This window comes from Kwoniella shivajii, chromosome 4 (assembly GCF_035658355.1).
Source record: "Kwoniella shivajii chromosome 4, complete sequence".
NCBI classification, from domain to species: Eukaryota; Fungi; Basidiomycota; class Tremellomycetes; order Tremellales; family Cryptococcaceae; genus Kwoniella; species Kwoniella shivajii.
In genome coordinates this window covers 1446326-1461446 of record NC_085911.1, presented here as the reverse complement: position 1 = coordinate 1461446, position 15121 = coordinate 1446326, and the positions used below count along the sequence as shown (strand labels likewise).

The 15121-nt window shown below is 42.6% G+C and overlaps 6 protein-coding genes across 6 annotated transcripts; 3 read left to right on the top strand and 3 right to left on the bottom strand.

Moving 5' to 3' along the window:
* Positions 1–1079: 1079 nt before the first annotated feature.
* On the bottom strand, positions 1080–1440 carry IL334_003525 (uncharacterized protein; the record flags this gene model as incomplete). The annotated part of the gene is made up of 2 exons (XM_062935255.1): positions 1080–1316; positions 1426–1440. 2 exons carry the CDS (start codon positions 1438–1440, stop codon positions 1080–1082), a joined length of 252 nt encoding a protein of 83 aa, XP_062791306.1.
* Positions 1441–2488: 1048 nt separating this feature from the next.
* On the top strand, positions 2489–3786 carry IL334_003524 (uncharacterized protein; the record flags this gene model as incomplete). Its single annotated transcript, XM_062935254.1, has 3 exons — positions 2489–3415; positions 3507–3698; positions 3769–3786. 3 exons carry the CDS (start codon positions 2489–2491, stop codon positions 3784–3786), a joined length of 1137 nt encoding a protein of 378 aa, XP_062791305.1.
* Positions 3787–4234: 448 nt separating this feature from the next.
* On the bottom strand, positions 4235–6675 carry IL334_003523 (uncharacterized protein; the record flags this gene model as incomplete). The annotated part of the gene is made up of 4 exons (XM_062935253.1): positions 4235–4784; positions 4845–5834; positions 5894–6211; positions 6419–6675. 4 exons carry the CDS (start codon positions 6673–6675, stop codon positions 4235–4237), a joined length of 2115 nt encoding a protein of 704 aa, XP_062791304.1.
* Positions 6676–8099: 1424 nt separating this feature from the next.
* IL334_003522 (uncharacterized protein) lies at positions 8100–9542 on the bottom strand (the record flags this gene model as incomplete). Its single annotated transcript, XM_062935252.1, has 6 exons — positions 8100–8593; positions 8650–8682; positions 8741–8829; positions 8893–8945; positions 9007–9076; positions 9136–9542. 6 exons carry the CDS (start codon positions 9540–9542, stop codon positions 8100–8102), a joined length of 1146 nt encoding a protein of 381 aa, XP_062791303.1.
* Positions 9543–9983: 441 nt separating this feature from the next.
* Positions 9984–13167, top strand: IL334_003521 (protein SEY1; the record flags this gene model as incomplete). The annotated part of the gene is made up of 10 exons (XM_062935251.1): positions 9984–10225; positions 10318–10641; positions 10734–10841; positions 10898–11018; positions 11102–11317; positions 11374–11572; positions 11631–12007; positions 12083–12221; positions 12282–12858; positions 12933–13167. 10 exons carry the CDS (start codon positions 9984–9986, stop codon positions 13165–13167), a joined length of 2538 nt encoding a protein of 845 aa, XP_062791302.1.
* Positions 13168–13588: 421 nt separating this feature from the next.
* Positions 13589–14650, top strand: IL334_003520 (uncharacterized protein; the record flags this gene model as incomplete). The annotated part of the gene is made up of 3 exons (XM_062935250.1): positions 13589–13700; positions 13926–14437; positions 14579–14650. 3 exons carry the CDS (start codon positions 13589–13591, stop codon positions 14648–14650), a joined length of 696 nt encoding a protein of 231 aa, XP_062791301.1.
* Between the last annotated feature and the right edge of the window lie 471 nt (positions 14651–15121).

Sequence of the window (15121 nt, the reverse complement as noted above, 5' to 3'; positions counted from 1 at the left end):
TCAACATGCAACTGCGGATCGCTAGATATGATGTATTATATGACGATTGCTGAAGATGTATCTATGTGATAAAGGCAATCGACCAAGGTTTGAATGTTTACATTTTGAGTTCGAAATGGTAAGAGCAATACTATACTACTTATTGTATCCAAGATCCTCTTTTTCTTGATTAGATGGTGTTTCACGATCTCACATTGGCGACGCTGCACGGCTGGACCAACGACAGAGCAAACAGACCCAATATAACGTGACGACAGAATTGGACTTTTCCCTTGACAGGATATCCTAGCTACTGCTGCTTACCAACTCTGCGAAGGAATCCGTGACACATCCTAAGGGGTTGTCAAGCTGTATCAGGATTGTCATGGGGGCTGACATCATCGCTGATCTCAAAAATCCATCTTCTCCGTCTCTGTCTGTTCCTCTCATATCGATGGTATACCTTCGCGAAGCTTATGACAACATGATGCAGTTAGGCCTCGTCCGCAGTGTTTCTTACCGCCTCGACAACCCGTATTGGACAACTTCAGTTATTTATCTCTCCCTAGTCACCACTCGAGCAACAGTATCACCGAGCTTGGAATCAATCCGTCTTCGTTCGATCAGACCGAGGAATATGAAATCGCGGTAGAGGGTAGTAGACCGCCAGAGATTAGATCGAACCCTGTCGATCTAAGTGAGACAGAAACTAGAGCCGCTATCACAGTCAAGAGATCGAGATTCTTGTTTAATCTTATGCGTGAAGCAATACATGAAAGTCCCATCTTCACTTCGAGCATGATGTGGCGAGTTTGGAGATGAACGGTCTGTATGCTGCACATGCGATCAAGGTATCGAGGAGGTATGTCTGCGCTAAATAATACCATAACTGTAAACTAGTGCATTTTTTTCTTTACTTCTTACTGTTTTAAAGCCATCTCTTCAATATCGTACCCGCCTATTCTCTCGCTATGTTTCTCGAATCTGGGCTGATCCTATTGGTCAAAGAGTATATCATCAGCTTGGTCTTATCATTTCTTTCTACCTTTGGTAAATCAGATCAAAAACAAAAAGAAAGTTAGGCTTACTCGATCAAGAGTTTAGGTGTTAAGCTGCTGAGCTCCAGAATCAGGTTTATTTCCTGGTTCTCCTTCCGATCTCAGTCCTTCATGTAAAGCGTTTTGAGCTTTCTTCAAATCATGTTGATGATCAGCTACATGACCTGAATGTTGAGCTTGAGCAGGTACATCTCTTCCTTGAGCATTGTTGGGTACTTGGGAGATCGGTAGGTCGTGTCCGTCATTTTGAGCTTTATAAGAAGCTACGTGTGTGTCATCCTGTATGAGACCGGGCAGTATGTGATCAGCTGATGATGTCTTGGAGTCACTCTCTTCGCTGGAGATGTGGGGAGTCAAATAATAGAGTTAGTTATGAGATGACACTGACGTGTTGTTTACCCATAGTGAATCGATATATCTCTTTCCTAATTTTGGTCTTGAGTTGAAAGCGATGAATGAGAACAAATTAACTACTATGTATTATTAGTTTATATACTCATGCATATGCTACATCCCCGTTCAAGACAGTGAATCCTGCTCTAGCTGATTTTTCCTTCGAGTTTACATGCATGAAACCTTTGTTAAGCTGTTTTCTGCAATGAAATCACACGACGTAACCGATTGACGTCACATACAGATTTTGGTGTGATGATCTAATGGAAGTTTGGTCATCGAGAGAGTGGTGGCAGTTGATCATTTGACTACGATGGTTTCCAGCAATGACCGGCAACGGCCAAATTAAACACAAGCAGACATTGTTTACAGATGGCCTTCTGCTCGTCACGACTACGAAGGATCACTTCAAGGTTGAAAGTACGCAGGCACGATCTTTCGGACGTAGCATATGAGGATCTTCCGAGATGGTGGCTCGATCAAACCATTACAAGCCGAACAAACGCCAAATCAGGAAAGACGGCTGCTCATATATTGCTTCAACGTTCATTTGGAGCTATCATGGTTTGTAACAAATGCACGTCTGCATGAAGCTATTACTGATACTCGCTCCACACTGAAGGTGGAAACATTATTTGTGCGTATGCGAAAGAACACCGTCTCGAGAGCTTCCACATCAATCGCAAGAATGGCGTTTTATATTCAGCCGCCCACATGGGTCGACTACCTGGTGAAATTCAAGCAGCAGAGTAAGGCTATACATGATATAGTGAAACAACAGAAAGTCTAAATGCACCTTGCACGGTTGTTCTGACCGTCATATACATAAGTGATCTTGCTGTAAAAACCGACGCACGGACCGTCTGACTCACAACAGTTCTACCTTTGAGCTTGACAATTACTCCCAACTGCGAACTCTTCTTTGACCTTTTCTTCCTCTTTCTTCTTCATCCCGTCTGTTTAGCACTTTTCCAATCCCTGTGATCTGACGATCATCCTCAGATCTGAGCTGGATGAATGATCACCTCGGACCACACTGATTCACTTCCTTCGTCAAGATGATTGGCGCTTCTTCGTCAACTCGTGATCTGGCCAATCCTTCAATCTCGCGTCTTCTTTCACTCGCCGAGTCCCAACAGATACGCTTTCGACTTCATACACCAACGTCTGTTTCGCCTTTAATCTGGACTGGATCTCTGTCTACATCAGGGTTTTCATGTCCCAATTCCAATATAGGTTGTTTGACCGTCAATTCGTTCAAACCTTTTTACGACCTCACGGGAAACATCGATCCTCCTAACCTCAGAGCCGATACAGATGATCACCCAATCAATAAATCCAAATCTCAACCTAAGTCCAACTCCAAATCCATATCTCAAATCCAGACGGAAAGAATATCATATGAGATAAATGCAGGACCTTATTTACGACATACGATAGTAGATCATATATTAAGGAAATCAAAACAAACTTGTATAATGAATTTACCTACTATCGAAGAACACAAAGAAGGTGTGTTCGAAGATGAAAGATCTCCATGGATATCTACATGTGAAAATTTGTTTTGGTGCATATGGGATATCGCAAGAAGGTTGGCTATACATGAGGATCGTATAGGCTGGGTAGGTAAAGTTGATTTAGCAATTATAAAACATCCAAATCATACTTCAACCTGCACTTCCAGTTCTACTTCAAATCTCACTCAGCAATCGACGAGTAAAGTGGATGGATATTCTTCGGTATGTGACTACGAAGAAGATGAAGAAGTCGCAGCTAGAGATATCGAGGTCAACAAAGGTCCAAGGGAAATTTGGTTGAGACCTACAAACGTTTTGAGCCCAACTACTTATCCAGGTGAAATGTCTGTCTCACTAAAAGAACAATATGAAGCATCGAGAAGAGCCGCTTCGTCAAGTGGTGAAATCTTGTTCTTCGGTAGGATCTGGGCGGAGAATATCACATCAAACCTTGAATGGACAAGGGAAGTGAGTAGTCATACCAACCCCCTATGGTCCACTCGAGATGATTCTTGCGATATCAAGATCGATGAGACTCGGAGGCTAATGCTATACTTAGGATACCCCATTCCAACTTCCATCTCATCTATTTCAAGAACCAAAATCAAACAAGTCAACCCACGAAAAAAGGAAAGAACCTCATCGATGGCTAGATGAATTAATCTGGGATCCAAAAACTGATGAATACTTGACTGCGTATCAAAAAGTCATGAGCAAAAGAAGAGACGAAAGCAGACTTACAGGAGAAAAGGTGATTTTCGATGAGACCCGTATATTTGATGATTCGGTGAATTGACCGATACTGTCTTTCCTCTTTTTAGCCAAGTGGACCTTTATGAGACCGATGGAGAGGAACGGTGAGTCCGTGGAATATTTGCCCCCATGCTGGAATATGCGCAGAATAGAGAAAAGCATTCAAAACTTATCTGCACTTCATATGGTCAGAATGACTCCAAAGTCCTGCGAAGACTACATCGTATTGTCATCAAAGAATAACAACAGTTCAGTCATCAACTAATCGGTCATCCTAACTATCCAGCTTATTTACCTTATCGTGATTAGTATATTGTTTCATTCAGTTCATTATGTATATACTACTGACAAACATCTGTGTCACAATGACACCGATTCTACCGAGATCTTCTGCTCAATGTGATTTGTCACATTCTGCTGTGGCAGTCAATACGTAAATTAGTTGCATTAGATACCATATCCACACTGATCATTCCCTATTTCTGCCCAAAAAGCCCATACATCAAATACCCTTTGCCCCTCAAACCAAAATAATTACTTCCCATCCATGTCCAAGGTCAACTTTGGTTTTTCCTTGTGGAACCCTGTACCTGGACCACCAGTGCCTATTTGAGCAGCACTTGCAAGATGTGGAGATGGACTTGCTCTACCTGAATTGTATCCACTCGCTAAATAAGGTGTACCAGGTGCGGAAGCTGAATAACCTGAACCCGAAGTGTTCGTGTTTGGGTTTGGTGAAGAGGGGGTGAAAGCGAATTGTGACCTTAAATCAGTTGAAGAAGGTTTTCTTGAACCTGTATTTGAACTTGATCCCAATCCTAACAAATTGATTACACTTGATGTTCTCGATGGTCTTTCGGGTTCACCTAAGATAGGTGCAGATGTTGTTATGGGTGATCCAGGTGCTACTGCTACTGTCGTTCTCGATGACTGTTGTTGCGGACTTCCAGGTGAATTATAGATGTAGGTAGCAAGCAACACTATTGATGATCCCGACACGAACGCAAGTGTGATTGGATATGAGAATAATGCAACGGATGCAAGGAATGAAATAACAATTGATAATGAGGTTGCGAATCCTTTCCTATTAATCATCAGTTTTAGCGTGTTATCTCTCTCCCGATCGGTCAAATTCTGCACTCACATGATATTGTCACTGTATCTGATTACCAACGCAGTGATCAATCCACCAAGAGTCTGCGTGATAACAGTGCCAATTGCCCATCCATTGAAGTTGCTGAAAGCAGACATAACTTTCATTATATAACCCATACCTTCGGGGCCATTAGGGGCAACGATGATGGGTACCAAAGCTGGAACAAGGGAGAAAAGGGATAATTGCGTATTTCTAACCCATAAATCTGGTGGAGGAGCAGATCCAGAAGAAGATTTAAGGATAAACTCGAAATAGACACCTGCCAATCCAGAAGTCATACAGGCCAACGTGACAGCTATAAACCCCTTGAAAGGATGCATTACTCTTCGATGTGTCATTGTTGTTTCGGGGATGAGAGGTATTTCAGCACGTAGCTGATGTTCTCCGTGATGATGTCCAACATGAGGAGGTGGATGCGTGATAGTAGGAGGTGGCGTTGCAGATGATTGCATCTGTACGATTCCCACTCCGATAGCAAGCATGATTAAAGAGGCCCATTTGAGTCTAGTCAATCGTTTTCGTAGCATCAAGACTGAAAAAAAAGCTGTGGTGAGAATCTTCATCTGATATGTTACTTGAAAAGTTGCAACATCTAGATTGGAAGCCGCCACGTATTGGAGATTATTTTGTATCACGTAAAGTATAGCGGGTACCGAAAGTTTGTAGCAATCCGGTGAGAAGACGGCTTTTGTTAAAGTCGTTATGCGAGAGGGATGAAACATGGTGAAAGCTTTTGAGGATGATCTTCGATCAGAATTTTTAGAATTCATCTTCTCAGAATACACTGGGGGAGGAGGAGAATTTGTCATGTTCGTGTCGATTCGTTTCAATGCGATGAATACTGATATAGTACCTTTGAGCAATTCGTTGAGGAGTACGGCTGTAGCGGCGGAGTAAGTCTTGCCCGGCGCTGTTGTTATACGGGAATAGTGCATGATAATGGTAAGGAAGGCGTTTTGAAGGGCAAGTGTGATAAGACTGGATAGTCAAGGGATGAATGTTAGTTTGAAACTGATAGGGCAAATAAAACTGCTCACGAGATCCATTTCAATTCTATACCCCATAACGTCGGCGGTCCATCTTTCTCTCTACTTGCTGCTGCCATTTGAGTGGCATAACTGACCATCCCAATTTTATCATCTAACTTAGGTGGGTTTGAACGGTTATATATTGGCTGGTGGTGGTTACTCGTCGAATGAGATGTATGTGCATGATCATGTTTGTGATTCTGCATGGCTTGATAGGTTGAATGAGGTTGACTGAGTTTTGGAGAGGAGGGAGGTGAGTTGACAGAGTTGGTGGACATTGCTCTGTTGTTCGGTCCATTAAAAAAAGGATGGGGGAGGGAAGGAAGACTTCATGGTTAGTCAGTTGATCTCTTTATAGCAATTTATCGAAGATGACAATGGAAATGATATAAAGGCTGTTTCTCAAATTGAGAGCAATCTGGGAAAAGGGCTCGAGCGTAAAGAAACCCATATACTGTTATATGCAGCCTACCTCCCCCTTATATTTTCATGACTCTCCCCAACCGACGCAGTAGCACACGAATGACGACTCACCTGCTCAACCTTCTTTTCGGTCTGGTCACACCGTTACTGACACCTCCTGCTTTACCCATACTGCCCTGTGGATCCTTCTCTCGCATCGTCAATATCCTATCATCATCACTCGAAACTACAGCCGTCGAGACGCGTCGGTTCGCATTGGTCGTATGTGGTGAAGCAATGATGGGTGAAGCACCATTGTGAGAATGGGACCGGTCCATTGTCTGGTTGCGACAACCGTTTGTTGATGAAGAAGAATATGAAGAAGCCATAAGGTGGTTGACTCAAGGACGAGTGACGGTAGTATATGGAGTAAGAGGATGCGTTGATATGATTAGGTGCTCATTCGTGGTTACCAGGATAGTTCCAAATCGTATCTTTCTGAGAGTTCGCAGCTTTGTAAGGCTGTACAAGTGGTGTTGAATGAATTTTGCTCGTTGTTTGTTTATGATGCCAAACCGCCTTCTTCCCTTCCACCCTTTCGACGCGTATCAATGAGGTCTTGTCTTTGTCGTCGGAGTTGGGTAACTTTGCCAGGAGTGCAAGAAAGGAGAGTGGGATGGTAGCCTCTTTGGGATGATGTTTGTTTTGGTGAAGCGGTGAGTACGTCGCACACTATGACGAGCGGTTTACTTTGAAATGGTCAGCTGAAGCACGATAGTTGGTATTGAATGAATTGGATCTGAAAGGTGGCATGTAATAAAAGAGTTCGTTCAGAAGTTCGGTAGTTGAATACAAACTCCGTCTTTCGATCGACTGCGCACCTTTATATATGCTCGTATATAACGGACCCAAATCCAACTTTTAGCGTCCTTTTTCCCAAGAATGCCGTTCTTTGACCTCCAATCTCTTCTCCAACAACTTGATGTTGCGAAGATAAGAATGAGAAGACCAATGACCGCCTTGCCTTGTGTTTGTTGTCCTACTTGATTCTCAATAGAAGCTTGAACATATGCACACTATCATATATATATATATTCACAATCTCGTTGGTTGATGAATCACGTTTTTGCCCCGGTTTGTTAGGGATTTTTAGTATTTTGTGTACTTATATGTGATTATTCAGGGTGATTCAAAGGATGGAATTTCAGGTGGATGTGGTTTGGATTTTGTGGGTCACCGCGGGATATGCCGACGTGGTAAGAGATCAACGATATTAAGTAACGTCGTCAAAATGTTTCTCGAGGTTTTTGGAGGAAAGATCAAGTAGAGAAGAGAGTAGTTGGTCAATTATCAAATGCTCGAATAGAAAAAACAAATATTATATCTATAGAAATTCTTTTGATCTGTTTCACGCTAAATAGATCTGTTGTCTCTTAGCTTGTTTGCCTTTGCTGTAGTATCAGTAGCTGCTGCGCATTTAATCCCCATACAATACAACCAGGAACAAAGAAATGATGAAAGGCTCAAAATATTGTGGTCAAATGCATGATAGAAGCTTTTTTCTGTCTTCTTATATGGTATACGTGGTAATCATACTGCTGCACAGAATGGCAAACATGGTTACAGTAGCATGCGACTATATGGGAAATCTTTTAAAGGCAAGCGTAAGTTCACTAGGAGTGCGTGCTTAACATATAACATGGGATACATAGCTCTAAATAAGCCTATACAACTAATCTCTATCCACAAATGCAAACTTCATGTTCTCAATCCATATCACAAAGCGATTCTTGATATACTCTGACTATGTTTTCTACCTAAAGTTTGGTTTCTCCGACCAATCGTCTACTCTTGGGATATCCTCTCTGTTCCCTCCTCGCAGACCTTTCTCGTTCAAATATGGTGCTGCTGTTGACGTAGAGCCCGAACTCGAAAGATCACTCGAATTATAAGCATCTTCAACCTCAGGTTTATCAACTTTTTCGTTGATTATTGGATTGACATCTCCTCTTGTATTGACGTTTTCGACAAGATCCCATTTTAGCCCTTTTCCAGATCCGGTGTCGTAACCTATTTCAATGATTTTGGTTTTCTGAAAAACAGGTAAAGAAGACTGCACTCTTTGAAAGGTTTCCTCCGCCCATGATTTGATTCCTACACTCAAAGCTGAAGTCGTCCATCCTTCTTCGGAACTGGAGATAGACACGTGAAGGTATAATCTATGGACGAGGAATAGACCTAGGAGCGTGGTGAGTGTTCCTAGGGCCAGGAGCGTGGTGATGAAAAGGATTGGGGTCAGGATTGCAGCTGCACTTGGTAATCAATTTATGATTTCATGAATGCAGAGGACTTCCCGAGCTTACCGCCAAACAGGAGAGTACCAATGAAGGCAGCGACTACAATATCATTATAAGCTGAAGTCTCTCGAAGCAGGTTACCGAGTAAATAGCTTACCTCCCGTTAACACTGTCCCAATAATGACAAGACCCGAGAAGAACACAGCCGTTGAGACGATAAATACAGTCGTAGCTAAAGCGAAGCCGCTGGGAAAGCTCGATGATTAGCTGTGATGTTCCAAGAATGTCTGGAATATACCGAAAACTTACAGGAATACCAAGAGAGGGATCATGGAGAATCCTGCCCAAATAGCAATGAAGGTCTACTTATATGTATCAGTCATGTCACCTGAAAGTTGTGAATATCATCAGCAGCTGACTCACGAATAGGACAGGTCTTGTTTCAGCGAAACATCGGGTCTTATCCGCGTACGGCTGAGCGGCGACTTGAAGTCTACGGTTGAAGTGATAAGCAAAACAGTGAAATCGAGTTGATAAAGGGTGAGGACCTACTTATCAGATTGTTGTCTTACTTTACGGACTGTATCTTCAACCACACCTGAGACGTCCTTGAGTATCTCCCCATCAGGTTTGACCTCCTTCTTGATGGTTTCGGTGGGTGTTTTTCTACTGTCAATTGGAATTGGCTTACTGGAATAGATCGGTACTTTCGAATTGCTCTGGTCGGTCGAGACGGAGGAGCCAGAGGAAGAGCGGTTGGAGTTGCTTCTGGTGCCAGAACCAGAACCAGAACCAGACAGAGAAGAAGAGTGATCAGAGGAAACAGGTTCTGATTTTATACTTGATTCATCGACTGTACCGTACGAAGATAAAGTTGCTGATGAGTTAGGGGGTGATATCTTGACAATATCTGAGAAATCATCTTCGCTTAAGCGATTCTTGAATGATGAGTCAGACATTTTTTACTACAGTTCAGACTGGCAGCTTGGTAGGGTACCCTTGTGAATGTTTGAAATGACCAGAAGCGAACAGAGGGTGGAATGAAGGAAGGTTAGAAAAGAAGGAGCTAGGATAGATTATCGTGTGAAAGGTTCATCCCAAGTGATAAGTCGCGTCGTCATAAGAGATTTTGGTGACTACCAATCATGTGTGATTCTGTGAATGAGTAGCCCACTTACCCACCTTGCAGCACAATAGTAATGACGTTACCACTTTCGATTCTTTCAAGTGATTCAATTGGTATCCATTCATCCACGTTAGTTAGTTTGTCAAGAGAGAGTTAATACTGGACCTGACCCGTACTATACCTTGAAAGGAGTAATCATACATCTATAGTACAAGACCTATATATCTCTTGCTATCGTCATCATATCACCATAGTATTCGAAAAGACGATCAAAATGAATCAGACCCCTCAAATAGCGACTGATCTACTGACAAACCCTCCACCTGAACTCGAGAGACTCTTGAACGATCCTAGGACAACCGATGAAGCTCGTCAATCCATCAAAGAAATATCGATAGTGTCGCCTCCTCCAACGACTAATGGAACAGCGAATACCATCAAGTCAAAATCACAAGATGGTATAAACAATTCAGGTGAAGGGAGATTACAAATCGTTAATGAACACCAGGAATTCACGTATGTATCTCAATCTGCCTTTTTAACCACTCTATGCCGTATGTCGGAAGGAGTCACGGACTGACATGGATGTTTGACGATGTAATCCATAGCCAAGAACTCTCACCCTATTTAGACAAATGGGGATTACTAGATAAAGGGTTCGCTTACGATGTAGTATCTGTATTTGGATCTCAATCCACTGGAAAATCAACTCTGTTGAACAGATTATTTGGAACTAGTTTCGATGTTATGGATGAATCTAGAAGACAACAAACGACTAAAGGCATTTGGATGTGTCCTTCGTCTTATGGAAATACGTTAGTGATGGATGTGGAAGGTACAGACGGCAGAGAAAGAGGCGAAGATCAAGATTTCGAAAGAAAAAGCGCTTTATTCAGTTTGGCTAGTACAGAGGTATTGATCGTGAATCTTTGGTGTGTACTGTCTGAAATTCATATACAGGTCTAAACGACTGGCTTCAGGAACCATCGTTTGCGAATGCTTATGTCGGATTTGACATGTACAGGGAACATCAAATTGGTCTATATCAAGGTGCCAATATGGGTCTTCTGAAGACAGTCTTCGAGGTCAATCTGGGATTATTTGGTGGTGGCGGTGATAGCACGAAAGCAAAGTAAGCTATTCAACATGAGTTAACCAGCATAGCTAATACTTGATACACTATCATAGACCTCAGGAGAAAACACTCATCCTTTTCGTCATTCGTGATCATGTCGGAGCAACACCAATGAGCAATTTGACCGCTACTTTGACACAGGATATGGAAAAGATCTGGGCTAGTCTGTCAAAAGTAAGTCATGACTTCGACTTGTCTTCAATACAGATCGTACATGACTTCTTGCGACGACACTGATGACCGCGTTGCACCCATAGCCACCTCACCTTGCCGACGCTACTCTTACATCCTATTTCGATCTATCATTCGCTGCATTGCCACACAAAGTCCTCATGCCTGAGAAATTCGAATCTGAAGTGATAGAGCTTCGTAAACGATTCACAGATCGATCAAGATCGGATTACGTTTTCCAGCCAAGCTATCACAAGCGAATCCCAGCGGATGGAGTTGGATTTTACATGGAAGGGATTTGGGTAAGTCTACATACCGTAACCGGCTCCTTTCCAGTCGAACTGATAATACCTTATAGCAACAAGTCTTGACCAACAAAGATCTTGATCTACCTACGCAGCAAGAGCTCCTCGCGCAATTCAGATGTGATGAGCTCTCTGCTGCTGTCACCGAAACTTTCTTGGCTAGTTCGAAAATTGTCAGAAGACCTGTAGAAGCAGGCACAGTTGTCGAGGGTCTAGGTTCGCTCATGAAAGATTGGCTAGATACGGCTTTAGGTGAGTAAGATTCCTCATACTGTCAACAGCACAAAGCTGACACCATATGAAAAAAAAGGCAAATTCGATCGGGATGCTTCGCGATATCACGCGGGAGTATATCAACGTAAGAGATTAGATCTCTTATCTGGGTTACACGCATCCTTATCATCGCTTTTCCTTGGTCAACTCAAAAATCTACACAAGACTGAAACCGCTAAATTTTCAAAAGATATAATCAAAGGAACGAAAGAAGTCGGATACGATTTCGCTAAAGTCGTCAATGAGGGCAAAGCTTCGGCCAGAGAGCGATTCTTGAACGGTGCCAAGGAAGTCAAAGTGGATGGAACAGATTGGGAATATGAACATGAATTAGCATCATTGGATGAAGATTTGAAACTGATCGCTGATAGATGTAGAGCTGATGAGACTAAGAAAATGGTCAATAGCATAGAGGTGAGTTACAAATACAGCCTACACTTGAACAGTTGAAAGTTGATCAGATAGCTGATTCTTATTGTGTGCGTTCAGCGAAATGTCAAAAGACAGCTTTTGGAACCTGTCGAAGTCGCTCTGTCACAACCTTCACCCAAGATGTGGGATACCGTGTTGCAAACTTATAAAGACGTAAGCGAAGACGCTGAGGAGTCATATCTTTCCAAAGCGAAGAGTGAGTGAAGGTGTTGCTCGCTCTCACAGAACGTGAACTCATGTTTGGATGTTTTCATAGGCTATCACTGCTCAGACGAAGAGAACGACGTTGCTCTTGCATCCCTCAGAGCTCGAGCATGGTTGTCACTCCGAAGAAAATTGGAAGAGCAGACTTCTGATGCGACAATACTGGCTACCCTAAGAGCCACATTTGAAGAGAGATTCAGATATGACGAAGCTGGTGTACCTAGAGTATGGAAACCTGCGGATGATATCGAAGGTGCATTCACCAAAGCAAAAGACGAAACTTTAGCTCTTTTACCTTTATTCTCCATTGTTTCACCATCGACATCATCTTTGCTCCCCACCTTACCTTCACCCGAATCATCGTTTGATGTAGAATCAGATCCGACACCCTTTGACCCATCAACAGCTTTCGTTTTGCTCTCACCCACGAAAATACTGTCACTGGAAACTCGTTTCAAGAGAGAAGCAGATGCAGCTTACGTAGAAGCTAAACGATCAATGGTTTCTTCTGTTGCTCAAATCCCAATATGGATGTATGGAGTTTTAGTTGTGTTAGGTTGGAATGAGGCTATGGCTGTCCTGTTCAACCCTCTGTACTTCGCAATGTTACTCGTTTTAGGTGCTTCTGCGTGAGTCGTGGTACTCATTCTGAGGAATCGAGGAGACTTGAATGCTGACCCTAAGAGATTTCACTTACATGTAGATATATAATTCTTCAGTTGGGATTAGCAGGACCATTGCTTCAAGTTACCAGAACAGTTTTCTCAGAGGTGAAACGTATAGGGACAGATAAACTAAGAGAAGCGTTTGCTGAAGTTCCCGAAGCTCAAAGAGTATTGGCTCAACCCTACCTCGCCAGTGGTGATTCAAGTGACGGCTTAAGAGGTGATGAGAGGAGAAAAGGTGATTTGTTAGCAGAAAAGGTCGTTGAAAAGTAGTGGAAGTAGTATGCCCAATCGTCCCTTCTTGTTTCATCATACATCGCTCATCAATTATATGCATTTAGTCCTTGACTTGTTATTGCCTCTTGATTGATTTTCCCCATCTCCGGCTGAATGTGCTCGACGCGTCAAAGTAAACTTATCACTGCTGTAAACGTCATATTCCCAAGTCCGTGCCCCGAGGTCGTATTGTACCCCTTCAGGGGATGTAATAAGGAATGTGCCACATTCGGTAACTATCCTCATTGTGGTAACCCGCCCTCATTTCACACTTCATCAACTCGTCAACATAGCATTCCCGTATCTCTCTTTCTCTCTGGCTTACTGTTTCTCTTCTTGACTGTCATCACTATCTCCACTCCCATTCAACAACCCTCGTCTTGATCAATACACAAGTCAAACCAGGTCACTATCCATCATGTTAAACCTTGCCAGACCTGCCCTCATGGGTATAGCTGCTCCACTCTCTGCCAGATTTGCTGTCAGGAGTTTCACGAGCTCTGTCGTAGTCTCGAAGAAGAAGGTTGTTGGTGAGTGAATCTTGTCGCCCCCCTCTGTCATGAATCGCTGGCCGGGTATGCTGGTGAGGTCCTCGTGCTGGCAGTGTGCCAAGCTGTCCCTGGTACTGGGTCGATGGCCATACCTAAGCTTACAATGGACGTAACGAGAAAGTCGCGTCGTTGTGCACTCATTGTTATTCTCGTCGACCACTTCCGCTGAGTATATGCTGATTCCTCTTCGATGTATAAATCCAGACCCGACACTTCCAGTGCCACCTAAAGGACCTCCTTCGGCTTACACGTTATTTTTCAAATCATACGTCTTGAACCCTTCCAACCAAACTCGAAACGAGCAAGGTAAATTGAACATGAGAGAATTAGCTACATCAGCAGGATCAGCATGGAACTCATTACCAACCACCGAGAAAGATGAGTTTGAAAAAGAAGCTAAAGATGCTAGAAAATCATACGAATCTCTATATAGACAGTTCTGGGAATCAACCACATCTGAAACTAGAAATGAAATCGAAAAACAAACAGGAAAAAAAGTTAAACCACCAGGAGGTAAAAAAGCTTATTCAAAAACTATCGCAGACAGAGTAGGTAATCCTGGTAAACCATTGACGCCTTATTTCGCTTTCGCAAAAGAAATTAGAGATGGTGATAAAGTAGCTATTCCAAATGATTTACAAGGTACAGAAAAATTATTGTTTATTTCGAAGGAAACTGGTAAATTGTGGAAAGAATTGACTGATGATGCTAAGAAGGTGAGTCTTTCTGTGTCTCGTGTATGAGAATACCAGTAGATTATTTATGCAGTCGAAAGATGTTGTCAATTGGCGTGAAATGATATCATACCATTATCACGAATAATGGGGGGCCAAGCTGACATTCCTTCCGATTATCAGACATATAAAGACTCCTACACAACCGCTAAAGCCAAGTGGGACGAATGGAAGGTCACTCAAAAGGATCTGTGATCGGAGTCCTTCATAGTATCTCTTCGTCATGAAAGGTGGATCATGAGGAAGAGGAGAAGGGGAGAAAGATGAATTTAGGGTTGAAGGAGAAATGAAGGAGTTCTAGATTGGACTAAGTAGATATTTTCATGAATGTGGTCCAGTATTCTTGGCAAGTCAAATCCGTCGTCTTCCATGGCTTTTTTTAGGATCGTCTCATATATATCTATATATATATATATATATTATACACAAACATTTGGCGAAGAATTACCAGTTAATTGGATGTGAAGAAAGGCAATGAATCGAACAATATACCTCTCCAAAATACTTTGACATTGTTGTTGGATACGTAACGTTGGCTATCAACTGCCAAAGACTGAGCAAAACAATGGCTGTATCAGTATGTTTCCCATGAGGATATCTCGATCGTTCATGGGTTACTACGAGATACTTCTATCTTCTATCCGTTCTAACCGTTTTATCCGGTTT